The sequence below is a fragment of the Toxorhynchites rutilus genome, chromosome 3 (genome assembly GCF_029784135.1).
Source record: "Toxorhynchites rutilus septentrionalis strain SRP chromosome 3, ASM2978413v1, whole genome shotgun sequence".
Taxonomy (NCBI): Eukaryota; Metazoa; Arthropoda; class Insecta; order Diptera; family Culicidae; genus Toxorhynchites; species Toxorhynchites rutilus.
The window spans coordinates 229,188,754-229,207,053 of NC_073746.1; the positions used below are offsets into that span (position 1 = coordinate 229,188,754).

The window sequence follows — 18,300 nt, forward strand, 5'->3', positions numbered from 1 at the left end:
GCAACTTGCAATGGACAACAACTTTATTCAAAGCCATTTCCAGATGTAGCGCATTTCTAACTTGGCGGACCAACGCTTTAAAATGAAACCAGTGTGATACTGTTACTATAATCAAACGCTCGACATAAATCCTGCGCACCACATTCATACAAATCAATCAATTTTGCCAAAACAGTCACAACCTCCTAACCTCCCTAACAACCCCCTGAAGATGAGCCTCGAATATATATTAATTGTCAAACAATCAAAACGGGACTCATCCCATATGCGTTTTCGACGAACTTTTTTCTACTTTACTGTACTGACAAGTGAACCCTGTCTCATTGTCGATTTAATGTTTTATATATCCTATTGGACGCGAACTGCGCGATAAAATGTAGAATCAATCGTTCTTTGGTTTTGTAACAAAAACATAAAACAACGCAGAAATTTGCCCTTAGGCTGACCTAGGAAGTTTTATTGTACATTGCACACATCAACCGATGTGGTCAGATGTTAATTGGCGGTTGAAAAACGGAGTAATAAATCGCAATTGCAACTATAAATTGCTAACTTATTTAAGCAAGGTCAACTCGAAGCAATCACGTTCAATTAAATTCGACGTGGTTGAGCTGCAGTTATTGTTATTGCTCTCAAAAGCTCATTGAAACTATTTTCAATTTTATACCGCCATTTCCGAAGACTCTTTTTGCTGCTGGCCTTGAATCTGTTCTTACCTTTAACATGGTAGAATCTGACATCCTTGTTAACGATTGCGCTATTATTTTCACCAAATTGTTTTATATGATCGTTATTATGTTATTATTATTATTAAGTTTCTTCCAAACAGAGAAATGCTTTCACTGAAAATAATTAAGGCAGCTTCATGTTCCAAGGACGAAAAATGGGTTCACAAGAAACCTTACTCGATGATAGATTTTTACAAAAATTCTAACTCAAAAACTAAAGTGTCTACAAAACTCTTCAATTTTCAAAAAAATATGTGTATATAAGATAGCGATATAGCGTTTTCGACAAAGTTATAGATGTTATTAAAATGTGAACTTTTGTCGCGGACATCAATTTTAACTCGTAATATTTTTGTGTGTAAATTCTCGCGTTTGAAATGTTCTTGACATATTTATGAATTGAAAAAAGTTTGCAGGATTTTTTATACATGAAAATGTTACGTGTTAAACGTGTAAAGTAATTTTTCAAAAAAACATGAAGAAATTGTTGTTGAAAATACTCTTACGTATGAGTGATTCGTTAGAAATTGTAAAGCTTATCCAAATCTATTTTAAAAGAATTTTCAAAATACTTATTTTTGAGAAAAATGAACTTTAATTTTCAAGATAATTCTAATGATTTTTTTAAATTTGTTTGATATTTTTTAATGGAAACTCGAATAATTTTCTTCATTTTATTCTCTAACTAGCTGACCCGGCAAACTTCGTCCCGCCCAAATTTTTTTTTTTTATCACATCCACGTTTTCCTATTAAGCGCACGTTCATGGGTCCAATCGCAGAACTGTTCATTGATTGATCTTCTAATCTACTCTTTAAAATTATTTTTTATTATAAAATTTCAGTACTTCTACCAAAACTCGACGTTATAATATCAGATTATTTTCAGACACAATTCTCGTGCAAGATTTTTCATCCACTTGCAAATAACATATTTCTCTGTTACATGGAATAAATTTGTGATACAGAAAATATGATAAAATAAAGACAGCCCTAAATCGGACAGCTTCTTTCTCGAATTTTGCTCTCATCAACACATTCGGCGATCCATGTTTATTTTTATAGATAGAAGACGATATAGGAGTGCGTTTTGTCACATTAAAATCCATTTCAACTTCCAAATGAAGATCAATTTCGTTACAGCAACCATCAAATGGACTAACAACGCTTATCAACATGTAATTGTAGGACACATGCGAACTGAATTTTTCGAATTTTCCCATTTTCCTTCAGAGTTTTCCGAAAAATTTCAATTGTGCATTATTTTTATGGGACCTTCCCTCCTTTCCAGAGGAGGAAAGGGTGCCATATCATCATAGAAACACTTCTCGTACCCAAAAACCCTCACATCCAAAATTTGGATCCATTTGCTTGATTAGTTCTCGAGTTATGCAGAAATTTGTGTTTCAGTTGTATGGGGCCCCCCTTAAGAGAGGGAGGAGAAGTGTCGAACTACCATAGAAACGTTTATCGATTCCTAAAACCTCTACATGCTAAGTTTGATTTCATTTGTTTGATTAGTTCTCGAGATGTTCAGCACCCTCCCCCTCCAAACCAAAGTGTCAAACCACCATAAAAACATTTATTGCTCCCTAAAACCTCCATTTGTCAAATTTGGTTCCATTTGCTTGATAAGTTCTCGAGTTATGCAGAAATTTGTGTTTCGTTTCTATGGCACCCTCCTTAGAGAGGTGGTAGGAGTGTTGAACCACCTTAAAATGTTTCTTGCCCCCTAAAACCTCCACATGCCAGATTTGGTTTCGTTTGCTTGATTAATTCTCGAGAAATCCAGAAATTTGTGTTTCATTTGTATGGCAGCCTCCCCTTAGAGAGGCGGTGGAGAGTCTAACCAACATAGAAACATGTATTGCACTCTAAAACTCTCACATGCCTAATTTGGTTTCATTTGCTTGATTAATTCTCGAGTAATGCAGAAATTTGTGTTTTATTTGTATGACAGCCCCCCATTAGAGAGAAGGGAGGAGTATCCAACCACCGTAAAACATTTATTGCACCCTAAAACACTCACATGCCAAATTTGGTTTCATTTGCTTGAGTAATTCTCGAGTAATGCAGAAATTCGTGTTTCAACTGTATGTAACCCCCCCTTAGAGAGGGGGGTGGAGAGTCTAACCACCATATGCCAAATTTCGTTTCATTTGCTTGATTAATTCCCGAGTAACGTAGAAATTTGCATTAATTTATATGGCAGCCCCCCCCTTAGAGAGGGGGAAGGGGTCTCAAACTATCACGAAAACCTTCCCCGGCCCCTAAAAAACCCCTACATACCAATTTTCATTTTCCGAGTTTCCGAGTTTCCGAGTCCATAAGAATCAGACAGACAGACAGAAATCCATTTTTATATATATAGATTTACATTTTGTAGTTCTTGAGTGATTTTTTTTAAATTTTTAATCTATTTTTCAACTTTTTTTAGAAAAATCTAAACTCAAAAAAGATAGACATTTTCAAAGAAATTGCAAAAAAGTCTCTACAATACTGTCCCATAGTTAATTGAAATGGATTGAAAATATAAAAAAAAATCAAAAGCCTTTTTTTCAATTTACCTACTTATTCTGTACTGAACAAATATGCATGGTTGACCCTTGGTGCTCCCTTGGCCGAGTGGTTAGCGTCATAACTAACATGCCGGGTGTTCGGGTTCGATTCCCGTTCTGGTCGGGGGAATTTTTCGTCAAAGAAATTTCCTCCGACTTGCACTGTGATCACGCGTATTCTAGAGCTTGCCACTCAGAATGCATTCAAGGCGTGTTATTTGGCATAGAAATCTCAACTAAGTACTAATAAAAATGACGCAAGTAATACTACGTTGAGACGGCGAAGTTCCTCTAGGAACGTTAGTGCCATTGAAGAAGAAGAAGAAGAAGAAGAAGAACCCACCAGCACTACGGGAAACATTTTTTTCTTGTTTTAAGCTGAATCATCATGACTGTGAATCATTTTTATACAATGATCTGTTTAATAAATATTAACGATCAGAAGTGGGCTGGAGGGACTTTATGATTTTTTGTTATTTCACTTCAATTTAAAAACACTTTTAGCTCTTACGTCGACCATGCAGTATATATATATTAGGGTGCCAATGAATGTATGGGAAAAATCGACCCTAGAATTTCAAAAAGTTACCCTATACAAAATGTTCACCACCTCGAAAAAACACCCTATGCCGAATTTCAGCTCAGTCGGACTTAAGGGAGAGTGGCACAAAGCGGTCAAAGTTTGAGTTTTTTGAAAATCGAAAAATCACCCAAAATCGATTTTTTTTAAGTCAAATGTCTTAAAATTGCATGAAACGTCGAGATCTAATGTCATCACAAAAAAAAAATTGTCAAAAATCGGCATTCGTACTTCGAAAAAAACTAAGTCCTAGAATACCGATTTTTGACAAAAATTTTATATCGAGATTACACTACATCTCGACGTTTCATGCAATTTTAAGACATTTGACTTAAAAAAATCGATTTTGGGTGATTTTTCGATTTTCAAAAAACTGAAGTTTTAAGTCATTTGACATAAAAAAAAATTCCGAAAACCCTGATTTCTCTTGGGTGATTTTTCGATTTTCAAAAAATAATTTTCGAGGTGGTGAACATTTTTTATGTGGTAACTTTTTGATATTCGAGATGACCATTTTCATTGGCACCCTAATATATATGTAGTATATGAGTGTCGTCTTTTCTTTGAACAGGGAACAAAAATTTCATGTTTCTAATCAAACATTAATAGCTCAGGACAGTTGAGAGGCCATAAAAAACCTTCAAGCCCCGAATAGTTAAAAAAGTATTTGTATTCATCTTGTGCCATCATGGATTCATTTAATGAAATAATTGAATAGGAAAAGTATTATTAGAAATTAAAAAACTTGTATCTGCCCAGAACTCAGCCGACAACGATCCCAAAAAGAGTGATCGCTTCAATCGGCAATGGCACAATTGATCTAACCATCGACCACACGATCATACATCACTTCGAAATATTTAAATAACATTTTTGAAGCTAACATTTGCGAATGCTAACTACCCCTCCGGGTGGTTACCGCTAGTTCTAATCCTGTCAGTATTTGCACGGAAGTAAATCGAAGAAGAATCAGACTGACAAGCTTAATGTTTAAAAAAAATTCTAGGCGGTCTTTGGTGATATTACAATTACAACTACAATTTTTTAATTACAAAGATTAGATTAAAAAATTTAAAAAAAGTCAAAATGGAAAAAAACGATCTTCAAAATAAAATTTAAAGAAAACGTGAACTTCAGGCCTTGAGAAAGGCCGTATGAAAATCACTGCGAAAAGCTGTTGACTGCCCACTGTTCCGAGTTAATTTATTTATTATTATCTCCTTATTGCAATTGTTATGAAGTGTCCAAATCTATTGGTTCCAAAATCTTGTAAATTCATCAAGAATTAAATAAGCAATAAGCTCTCAAAATATTTAGACGTTCAATTTCATCCCGCTTCCTTTTCAAATATTTCCAGTCATAACTCATAAAGATTGGTGTACTCTATTTTTACCTTCACTCGACCCCAGTCTGGAATAAAAAATCTGTAACCTTTTTTCTTGCATCTACGAACCAAAATCTATACACGATCAAGCCCTATTTGAACTAAACAGTTTATCATCATATGACCTCGAAGAAATGGGTGCTCCCTTGGCCGAGTGGTTAGCGTCATAACTAGCATGCCGGGTGTTTGGGTTCGATTCCCGTTCTGGTCGGGGGAATTTTTCGTCAAAGAAATTTCCTCCGACTTGCACTGTGATCACGCGTATTCTAGAGCTTGCCTCTCAGAATGCATTCAAGGCGTGTTATTTGGCATAGAAATCTCAACTAAGTACTAATAAAAATGACGCAAGTAATACTACGTTGAGACGGCGAAGTTCCTCTAGGAACGTTAGTGCCATTGAAGAAGAAGAAGAAGACCTCGAAGAAATATTTCCGTGACCAAGTAATTATAATTACAACACAATCAACATTCCTCTTCAATTCGTCCTTCCTGACCGGCATAGGCTTAACTGAAAAAGAGTGACTGAGCAGTACAATTTACGCACCACATAAACGCATAAAAATAACTGCCGCATTTGATGTTTCGATGTATTAGACCTCTAGCAACCAATTTGTCTGCGAAATTACTTTTTCACCCAATTACCGTCACAATTCTTTAACCTGTTTTACTCTTTCGAGTAAAAACAGGGTCAACATAAACATGCACACCTCACCACACGTGAATTGGTGGCGATTTAATACAAAAAACTTAATAACCCTATGGCGATCGCTTCAATCGGCAATGGCACAATAGATCTAACCATAGAACTCAAGATCATAATCACTTCGAAATATCTCAAACAACATTTTTGAAGCAGTGCGAATGCTAACTACCTGAGCTGTGAAAAACTTCCGCCATAAGAACAACACAAATGAAAAAAAATTAAACCCATCCGACTTCGGTGAGTTGAAGAGTTCCATTCTTCGGACTTCGGTGGAAGAATATATTACGACGTACTGAAATTGCATGATGTCTAAACTCATTGCCAGAAGATATAGAATCTCGGCAGTATTAAGTACAATGGATATGATTTTTTGCCATTGCTCTCGTTCACCGTGAGACTGGTGATACTCTGCAATGACACAAGTACTGCCCATCGTTTTACCTCAGGTCAATGTAAAATAATGCGATAAACGCAAACGACTATGAAGACATGCTGAACGTGATCTGCGACGAAAAATATTGTTTCAGCTCACGTGGTATATCAATTTGTTCACACAAGAACACACTAAGACCTAGATATGTTTCTTTTTCAGATAAACCTACTAAGCAAGCACAACAAATACCGTACCCGATCAGTGAAGGAACTTTCCGAATTGAAAATTTTCTTGACATGCCTTGAGCATAAAGTTGAATCTAGAATTATGCTGTACGTCAGCTAACTGTGTATGAAAGCGATCACACACCGTGTCATAGTAAATTTCAGACTGAAGGAGTTCCCTTTGAAAATTCACAGTCGATACGAAAAGGAGCATTGTTTGTTTTTACGGTTGTTCTAGTTATCCGGCCACGGCCGAGTGGACAGGCATGTCATATTCAGTGCTTCAGGCTCGATTTCCATTCCTAGGTGAGCATGAAAATTTCTTGCGACTTGTATTGATACTCAAGTAATCCCCAACTTACTCATAATACAATGATTGCTTTTTATTTAGAATAAAATAAGATTTGAATACAGTAGAGCCCAAATTATCCGCGGATTAGGGTGCTTTGTTTTTATGAAAAAACGAAACCAGGAAGTTGTTTCAAATTTTCAAGCAAGTATATTTCGTCGTCCATTACGATACAAAAGTATTTTACTAAAAATTGAGTACAATCGATTCTGCAGTGCTTTTTTACTTTTTAAACACTTGACGACGATTTTTAATTACGGCTCTAGATAAATATCGAAACCAATGTCGAAACAGTGTGTTTTAGATAACAAAATTGCTCTAAACTGACGCAGTACAAGGTATTCATGAAATCTCTTAAAGGTAATTCAATAATATTTAGAATCAAGTAATATTTATAAGCATACGACTCTAATATTAAGATTTAAAATTCGAATTAAAATTTTTCAGAGTATATTTTTCATACAACATTTCATACATTTTTGAAAGTCCCACGCCCTTTGAAAAAAAATTATCTCTAGAAAAAATATCATCCCCTATGTCAAAGAAGAAGGTTTATTGAATTTGGAGAGGGTCATTTTTTCATTTGTAAAGCTGAGATCATTTTAAAAATGGGCACTTATAAATATTATTGCGCTCCCTATGGACATATTTTTTTTTGTTTGTAAGCCATTCAGCTTAGTCTATTTTTGACTTAGGACAACTTTTTATGGAATAATGTTACCGTCAATAACTATTTTCTCTATGAACGAATTTTGATGATTTGCATATAAATCGAATCGAAAACTTTCTAAGATTTGTTTGATATGCTCTACATTGCGATTCCCCAATCCATAAACGGTTTAATTCAACGGAAATTGGAAATATTCCATTTTCCATCGTCCCAAACTTATTCTAATCATTTGTGTGCTTACCTACCCGTACTGTCGATATGGAACAACTCCCAAGTGTGCATACTTCTCAAACCGCAAATTTGCTTGATTTAATGATCTTCAGGCACTTAGTTTTGATTTTGACATGCAACTTGAACACTTTTTGTTCAATCGACGTTACCGACGTTATGTCAGAAAATTGTTATCAACATTTTGTCAAGCGGTATTCAGTGAGCTGAAGACATGAAGGGATATCTTCCAATGCAGTCTTGAATAACCGAGCCAAAGTGTTATGTTCAAACCGCTTTTGAAGTGGGCACACATTCCGGAGTGCAAAAATGCACGCGGACACAAAAGTTCCCACACCTTGCATATATCTGCAATGTCGATTTCCTCAGACTCCTCGCAGTCTGAAGTATTGAAGTCGGTGTTGAAGAAAATCATTCCGGTCTGCAGAAATGCATGCGAGTACAAAAACAAACGCACCTATTTTGGAATGCAAATTTCCCCAGGCTTTTTGGTTTCGAAATCTGTGTTAGGGAAACAAACAGATTGGATCGTACATCAACCACTGCGAAATCATAACTGAGTGGATTTCCGAGCAGGTATACGTTTATATACAGATTTGTGTGATTTCGATAGCCTCTTTCCAAAGCAATTTTTAAACTAATGAAACGGGTCAATAATTAACAAGCATATAATTTTTGGACATTTAATTTTCGAATAAAGTGATTATCAAACCTGGCACTCCAAGTGTCACGCTCTCGTTTTCGAAACTTTGAACTTACACCCCGGTACAGAAATAAAAAACGTAGTCCGACGTCAAAATTATTTCGTAGTTCTAGGTTAACAATGCGGTCGTGCTTTGGACAACAGCTTTATAGTATTTTTTTCAAAGTTTAAAACTGACATGGTTATGCAGGATAAGTAAAGAAAAATTATTGTGCGTCAACTCGCTTGTTGGCGAATCTGCTGGATTATTCTAAAAGTACAGAACGAATACACGAGTGATTAAACAGCACAAGGAAACTCTCACACACTCTATCCACATAGTGCAATCGTCTTAGTGGAGCCCTTGATCGTTCGTGGAAGCGGACACGGTTTGCTGACGAGCAATGTCAATGAAGTTTCTTTATCAAGGCATATGAGGAAGGAATTGGATGGAGTTTGTCCACAAGGGCCCTTCTTAGGACTAGAACTGCAAAAGTTTAAAGTCTCAATAATTCAACACAATCAATCAATCCACATCCTTACGTCTGATGTGTAAAATATGGTTCAGAAGTTTAGAAGTTCTCCTTATTATATATTGTCACATTATACTTAAACTTGATTGTTACAGACACGTGCACCAAACCACTCTCTTCGGTGTTCAGTCAATTTTAGGGATAAGTTTTCTTAATTGTGGGAATGCCATTTCACCACCACGGGTAGAGAATAGTCTGAAAAATCAACATTGCGCAGCCCTCTGAATTCCTCATCAATTGGCTGAATCATTTATCTGGGAACCAGATTAGGAAAACTTTCAGTAAACAGTAGAATGATTTGATGTGTAATGAGTAGTTCAGCCGTTGTTCCAACCTACACATTTTCCAAGCTCTCGTAATTTTGTTGATCGAACGCAACTTCATTCAGATCTTTGAGCGTTTGCATAAACTCATTTGTGAAAAAAATCCAATACCGTACGGAAAAGTACTGAAATGCTCGAATGAAGAATCGGTAGGACTCTCACTTTGAAATAACTTGTTCATGTTGTTAATCACTTCGAGTATGTATGACAAAAATGTTAAATAAATATTAGTCTATCAATTAAGCGTTCTCAACATGATTAATATGTATCAGAAATCCAAAGTAGATTTGGAGTGGTTCATATCTGTCAAGCACTGTTTGCACTACTGCTTCCAGTGAAACCCATCTCGTCGCGCATGGATGCAGCAATTTCAAGCGTTTTAATTCAATAATTTCCTGAATTTCATCACACTTACTCGTCCGCAAGGGGCTGCAGCTAAGACAGCTATTGGTTTGCTTAATTTTATCTGGAATATGCTTACACGCATACGAAGAGCATAAGGCAGAACTATAACAAATACACTCCATAATGAAAAACGATGGACAATCTCTTTCAAGCAAAGCGCCAAGTGAGTTGCCTGGTGAAGTCATAGTCCCTGCTCCATCAGCCTCATAGCCAATCGAATAAATTTAGTATGTAATTTTGTCTCTCTTAACCAACGAAATGACGAGATGATACGACATTCTAGAATCCGTTTCAGTAGTCTGTATAAGGTCATAAAACCAATCATTCACGAACAGTATACCTTATACCAGTATACCTATCCTTCCGAAGACCAGTTCTGGCCGACAAGGGTGCCCATACACTCTTTGACCGAAGCCAAATAATTTGACTCTTTTTGATAGATAAAATTTAATCAACGTGTACTGATCAAATATATTTGACACAAAAGCAAATATTCAGTTATTGGATTACCAAATATTTGATTGGCCTGTTCTTCGAACCTGTCGGTACATGGTTAGGTTACCTCAAATATTTCAATCGAATTTTTCCATGTTCGATGTTTGACATTGTTTGATACTGTTAATAACAAAGCAGTCGCTTTTGTGCTTCTAAATCGCAGTATGCTTCAAGAAATCCTTCAGTCTTCCAAGACTCTTTATATCTTTTCTACATACTTTGTAGAAACCAGCATGCTTATCGATGCTCTGAGAAACCCAGCTCAGTCTGGCCTCCCAATCCCTTCGGTGAAATCAGTGATGCCATTTTGAATAACTGTTTCAATAGAACTAGTATAAACTAGCTTTCTAAGCTCACTCAATAGATTCAAATGTGATTGTAGATTTTGTTTAAATCTGGAAAAAATATGGGAAATGTGCAGAAAGTCTGGACTAACGGGTGTTAAATAAAAAATGAGAATTTGTTCAATCACATATAAAAAAAATATTTTTTTTCGTCGATTTCAGTATTTTTATTAATAACATAAAGTATTTTTTTCAAAAAAATGTCAGTGAATGTTTGAGTAAGGGCCGTGGTCTGCTGTTCTACGCAACTTTGTCGCGATGCTCTCACAAGAACGTTGTACGGCACTTACGTCCATTTTCCGGATACAATTCCGGATTCTTGTAGTCAGTTGCTTCGTGTCATTGACCCTCCAATTGTTTCTATACACTAGGGCACTGAGTGAGCCAAAGAAATCCTCTATTGGGCGGCACTGGGGCAAGTTTATTGGGTTACGATCTTTCGGCACGAACGGTATCTTTTTCTCCTCAAGATACGCCAGCGTCTTCTTGGTGTAATAGGAAGACGCCTTGTCCGGCCAGAAGACGTACTTCCCATCCGCGTGATGCTCGTTCAGGAACGGCAGCAGGATTTTATCGAGGCACTCTTCTCGATAGATTTGTTGGTTGATTGCCAGACCGCTCGGCTTAAACCAAGGCTTTGAAATGCCCCGGTCGAAAATGGCGATGTACAACATAACCTTTTTTTCAAACTTGTGCTTGAACTTGTATTTCACTTCAGGCGGTGTGGATGACTTGTCTCTGAAGTAGTAATTATCATTTCCTGGAATATGCGTTTTGGACAGCGGAAAATAGCTTTCGTCGTCCAGAACGAAAGACGTCATCTTTGCTTTGACTAAATTCAAACTAGCAAAACAAAACACGCCTACTGTTTCTAGGGAGTCCAAAGAGCAATTTTCTTGGAGAAAGAAAATTTTACGCTCTTTATTTCAGTTACTGAAAGGTATTGAAAAAAATCTCATTTTTTATTCAACACCCATTAGACAAACGACGCTCTGGATATCTGGCTGCGCTACCAAAGACTGGAAGATTCCAGACAAACCTGGAATTCTGGCAACCGTGCCAAATGCACTTGCTAAATTTATCGATTATACCGACTTATGCGCGCTCATCTATTCGTTGAGTTGTTGAAAAGTACAACAATAATACTTTCTACTAGAAATCAATTTAGTCGAGTCGATTTGTTACGGTATAAGAATTCAGAGCTTCATTTTTATTCACCAATTTCTTGTCATGATTTACGATCATAAAATAAATATAGCTATAGTCTTAAATAAAAGACGCAATGCAAAACTGCAAATGCAAAATGTGAATATATTCAGGCACAATACCAATTTTGGGCGATATAAGGAAAATGTTAGCACGCTGTCATCGACATCAACTACGCAAAATATATTCAAAACAATTACGAAGGAAATTGTGTAAAAGAAGCGTCGGAAGAAGATTGCCAAAGATGCAAATCACATTCATGCAACGCATGTAGCGATCTCAAATCTGCATCTAGCCATGTTATTATGTTTCTATTTTTTTTTGGACTAAGCAGACGACGTAATTCAGCTCGTGAAACAGAACCCTCATAAAAGGTTATACCTTTGAAGTCAATGTGCCGTAGAAGAAGCGTTGGAAAATTATTGCAAATTACCGAAAGTGTTTTGGCCCCAGGCAAATATCTTTCATCTCATGAATTGCCTTTCTCAAAAATGAGCCTTGAATGGAAATGACTAAATGGCTGTGTCCAGTATATGGCGAAAAGATTCGATCCAACATCAAAATACTAGAAAGTGCTATACGTCCTTATCACGCGAACTCGCGCATTGTCCTCCTGTTTATGTATACAGACTAAAACAACGAAAAAAGCAACACCAAAAAGCGAATCGGAAAAACTGAAGCGGATAATCAACGTATGATTTTATTAATTCGCTACGTTTGTTAAGATCATGCCGTAATCATTGGCAAACTGCCAGGGTCACCAACGCACACAGCATATTTCCTCTACCACCATATGGGGAGAGAAAGAGAGAGAGAGAGAGAGGGGGACACATCTCATAGATTTTTGCGTTTGCTGCACTCACGATGTTGTGTGTTACCGGCGTTGAAAATACTGTTGCCGAAAAAAAACAAATCAGCGACACATCCCCAGAGGCTGCGCGGGCTTGGATAGAACCCGAGCGCCAAACGCATTAGTTGCTGTCGGGCAACCGGCGATAAACGACGCTTTTTTATACGATCTTGGACAACATCACTGAACTGATTACGGTGCAAAGAAGGAGCTTCTAAGTGAAAAAACAACAGGTGGAAAATTTTGTGTGCGGTGAAAATTGTGCAGAAAGTGTAAGAACATGCTGGATCCTTATGTTAATACGACCATAAGTGTGCTGGGAGAAGCCAACTCCAGCTCGTTCTTCAGCGAAACTTGGCATGCCTTTCTCGACGTTGTTGGTGAGTGACTAAGATGTTAAACATTAAACATTTAGATGCTGTACCATGAAATTTTTTTGGAAAATCTCTCCGATTCTACTGTGTTATTGAGTAATCGGAAATTGGATAATGTGAAAATGTGTATTCGTGAAAATGAAGAACTATTTTGAAACAGACCAACTATATTAACAAGCAACCAACTATGTATGTACAGAAGAACGAACAAATTGAATTAATCATAGCGTAAAGGTATACCAGAAGTCTAGTTGCAAGCAATGGAGTGATTTTGAAATATCCCAACATACTTATATTGAAAACGCAGAAAAAGCAAATTCAAATAAAATAAGTTTTATTGAAAATTGCTCTAACAAAAATAATTAGGGATCAGTGACTTCAGTGTTATCATGAAACCTGCATTTCTGAAAATTTTCTCAACTAGCAAGAGCTTTTTTTCCAGACCGGAAAGTGGTTATTATCATTATTTGAAAATTTTGTGAAATTCAACAAACCAGCTAAAACAATAGTTTATTTTTCTATTGTTTCATAGTAATGGACAATAAGAGGTTCGTCCCTTCAAAACAAATCACTTGTTTACAAGTGCCATGCTGAAAATCTATATGCTGAACACATTGAGCTTCGACCAACCAATCGACCAAATGGTGAGTTTTGTGCAGAGCCAACTATCGGTTTGAAAACACATAGCTGAAAAAGAAAGTATATGTTTTGGTTCTCTTTTCGTATGTAAATGTCCTCAATGTTTGCTTGACCTCTTGTTTTATTCGAATGACAATGGAAGAAGATGAGTATTGGGAGTCTGTAACCAGCGGTCGTTCGAAAGTAATAGAAGTTGTTTGCTGCATCCACCAGGTTAAATTATCACGAATCGTTTTTTTTATGCTATGCATCATAGAAATAACAAAATTCTAGTTTGTATAGTTGTATAGAATTAAGCAAATAAGAAACAAGTTGCGCGTTCTCAGTGTCATAGATGTGAATTATATTTATACCGATTGTACACGGCATTGAGAAATTAAGATCTTTTTGGTTGGTAGTTTGAATGCTTCGTGCTTCATGATTGAAATATGGAGATGATGTCCAATTGACGTGAAAATTTGTGAAAGCTTTGGAATTGATGCTACGCGTTTCTCTCAGGCACACCAATTTGATTCAATTCTGTGCTACAGTAATCAAAGATAGGTTTGGAAAATTGAACGAAAAAAGTGTCACCAAATATAGAATACGAATATAAACGTAAGGGTATATATATATATATATATATATATATAAATATATATATATATATATATATATATATATATATATATATATATATATATATATATATATATATATATATATATAATATACGATACCGCTCAAATACCGATTACTAAATATTTAATACCGATTAGAGTGCCTCTACGGGAGTCTCCGTAGCCACATTGGTTGCGCGTTCGCTTAGTAAGCGATCGATCGTGAGTTCAAAACTCAGGACCCTCATTGACCATCTTTGTGTTGTTACAGAATAGCTACGTCCACGCAACAATCATCAGCGATGGAGATCGATCCACGGTCGAAATTAGATCGATTCATCCATACAACTGCTCTGCTCTGCAAGACACATCGGGCTGCTGTTCTATAAATAGCTCAACAATGATCAATCAACTTTCTCCGCTGTCCGGTGGTCTAACTGGATAATGGAAGAAAAATACAATACAGAATACTCTTACGCCTAAATGGCTACTGTGTTAATGTACCATATGCAATGGTATAGAAGGAATATTGGCGAATGGCAACTGTGTAATGTAATGTGCTATAATTATAGATATGATAACCATGTGACATGTACACGATTAAAATTCGGCTCTGTTACAGCTAAAATGCTAATGAGCCTGAAATAAATAAATGGGATAAAAAAAAGAGTGCCTCTATGCAGAAAAAAAACTGAATATTTTTTTTCTTAAATTCTGCTAAACAATACATGTAATTACAAATTCAAAACCCCATAGCCTATTTTCAAACGCGATTTTAGTAGTTTTGTACAAACAACATTCAAATAATTTTTTCGTCGGTCGTTTTTCTAACAGAACGAATTATTTTATGTTGTTAAATGACAGATGGCGCTAGATCTCCAGGCGTATCGCCGGCGAGCTGGAAATATTTTTTAATGAGCACAACGAGTTACTGAAATAGTTCAAATCATACTTGATCGGTTTACAAAATTACAATCGCGTTATTGTCATCAATTCTGATAAAACATCTGCTGGAGAGCCCGTGTCTAGATTCGGTGCGCAAGCATTACTAAAATCATAGAAGGTGTTTGCACAATGACGTGAGAAATAGTGATTCGAAGAAAAAACAATAATCTGGAATTCCTCGTTAACGCTCATCCTTCATACGACTCTCTCCATGTTCTCCTTCAAAAGCACTAACGTTCCCAACGTTCGCTTTCTCATCGTAGTATTACTTGCATCATTTTCAGTAGTACTTAGTTGAGATTTCTATACCAAACAACACGCCTTGAATGTATTCTGAGTGGCAACCTCTAGAATGTGTGTTGCCACAATGCAAGTCAAAATAAATATCTTTGACGAAAAATACTCGACCATTCTGAACAAGATGAAAATTGCACAAACATTAGACAACGTGATCCTGCCACAGGTATTCCATTCATTATGAACATCATAACTCATTTTGAAATGAATAGCTATATCAGACGAATAAAATAAAGGAGTGCGCTCGATGGATTTTATGTGTATCGTATGATGTCATTATATGATGTCATGAGCTGTACCAACATTTCATGATCGACAGTTACGCGAAGGTATAGAGCGAACAACTGCGATTCCTACGATCCAATCAACATGTGTGGCTTATGGAAGAATTCATTCACTTGGGAAACGCTATCATGAGCAACGCAGTAACAGCGTCAGAGTCAAAACTATCCGAACGGATTGCAATTTTGCATTCTGAATTCCATTCGACTCAAGTCCAATCGAGTCGTGCAAATGTGTCAACCTTGCGTCGCAATTCGACATAGACAACATTGAGCTCCGTGTTCCATTTCTGTGAAGCAAAAATGCAAATGTATATTCGGAAGGGGAAAACACGCTTTCATGTGCTCCCGTGGGCAAGTGGTTAGCGTCACACCCAACATGCCGGTGGTTCGGATTCGATTCCCGCTCTGGACAGGGGAATTTTTCGTCAAAGAAATTTCCTCCGTTTCGCACTGTGCTCACGCGTATTCTAGAGCTTGCCACTCAGAATAAATTCAAGGTGTGTTATCCGGCATAGAAATCTCCACTAAGTACTAGTAAAAACAACGTAATACTACGTTGAGACGGCAAAGTTTCGCTAGGAACGTTAGTGCCATTTAAGAAGAAGAAACACGCTTCCAAACCAATTTTTTTAAATGAAATTTAATTCTACTTATCAAAAATGTGTTCGATGTGAACAAGCAGCACATTCTCTGCAGAGTTACGACTATGTCTTCTATGTATTTAAACGACATCGAGTAATCGTGAAATCCGATCGAGTTTCAATCTGAATTTCCGGAATAACTGTTCGATACTGTTACCACAATAATGGCGTTAAGTCCATGCGGTGATTCGAAACCTTTATGGCCTTGCATGGTAGACGGATTATATACAAAGCGTTTTCCTAGAGATTCCATCAACGACACGATCGTAAGCGTAGGCGAATAATCAATGTATCAACGAATAAATACTGATAAAGTCATTCACGAACATCAACAACGCAGACATAGAAATTAAAAATCGTTGAGTAGTACCATATTCGCCTCAGCTGAGCAAAGAGCAATTAATACATTTGCAAAGCCATCGATACAGGGAGTGACAATATTGCTGTGATTGTAAATTAGAGTACCACTGTGAATACTCCCCAATTTAATGACAACAACAAAGTAATACGGTTCCAAATAAAAACGACGTATCGTTGGTTTCGTAACTCATGAACGAGATCCAGCAGATATAAATTCAGCCTAGCATATTGAAAAAGAGAAGCGGGTATTTTCCTCCAACGAGACAGTATTTGAACGATATTAATATTGATTTTCTTTAATTCGTTTTTCAACTTTGCGACAAACATCCATTACTTTTTTCTCTTTACATTTTACTTTTGAGAGATCAAACACACCAACTTCAATTGAAATCGTTTCATTCGTTCTTTTTATCGGTCACATTCGAATAATTTTGTAGATCGTTAAAACATTCAAACACGCTTAAAATACATTAGTCATGTTTTATTTAACACCCAAAATATTCTATAGAAACAATTTAAATGGCATAACAATGTTTGCCAAATTAGCTAGTACAATGTAAATATCTTGGAATGAATGTGCAAAAGATAAGGTACAAGAAAAACACGTTTTAAACTAACTTTTACTGCGATGCGTTGTGAAACATGAAACAAATCATTTAAAAAATAAGTTTCTTTATGTTTAGGTCATAAGTCATTAACATCATTAACATATTTCGTATGACCAAAGTATTATATGTAGTTGTGACGTTTAGTTTTAAGTAATCATTTAGACCAAATGTGAGTCAGATGATTCTAAGAAATAATATAAATAAAATAAATAAAATAAAATACGCAGTTTTATAATGACAGTAGAAAAACATTTCACCGCCTCAAATTGCAGTGAAATTTTATATTTGTAAAAAAATTTGCGAATTTGCTCACTTGAAATCTCCAAAAAAAATCTAGACGACGCTTTGAAAAGGTCCTGAGTTTATTCTATTTTTTTTTTATAAAAAATTATAATTAAAAAAAACAAAAAAAATACATGGTAGAAAATTATTCAAATATTGAAATTTATTTTGAAAACAAAAAAAAAACAAAAACTAATCCTAATTTTTTTAATGTCGAGATAGCGATAAAAATTACTGGACAGTCTGAGATAATACAAAAATATGGAATTCCATCAAAGACGTTAGCTTTCTATATTTTATAGCGTATAAAATATATGGCACTTTTGCAAGAGTCCTGAATAATTGTTTTATCTCCGAGAATTTATATTTTCGCGATTATTTTACTCGGATCTCCGAGTATAATTTTTCGCGATTGAAAATGTTCAGCAAACTTTTTTCGATTTAAAAAAAAATCAGAATTCGAAAACGATGAGATCTTAAAAAACTGTTGGACAGGTAAAAGAATCTAGGAAATTGTTGAAATTTTTTCTTGAAAAATATCAATAACATTGAAAAAATACGCTTGAAAAAATATTCTCAAAATTAAAACGATATAGTGGTTCTCAGATTGTCATTAAATTTGATATTTTCATTAAATT

General features: G+C 35.9%; 1 protein-coding gene across 2 annotated transcripts in view; it reads left to right on the forward strand.

Annotated features, from left to right (window-relative positions):
• Window positions 1-12,756: 12,756 nt before the first annotated feature.
• Window positions 12,757-18,300, forward strand: part of LOC129779654 (fatty acid hydroxylase domain-containing protein 2-like) — a 68,351-nt gene continuing 62,807 nt past the window's right edge. For both annotated transcript variants that reach the window (XR_008743730.1, XM_055787247.1), the window contains exon 1: window positions 12,757-13,013. Coding sequence is in view for 1 of the 2 variants with exons in the window: in XM_055787247.1 (XP_055643222.1) it covers window positions 12,914-13,013 (100 nt within the window). In the remaining variant the exon portion in view is untranslated. The remainder of the gene's footprint in view (window positions 13,014-18,300) is intronic.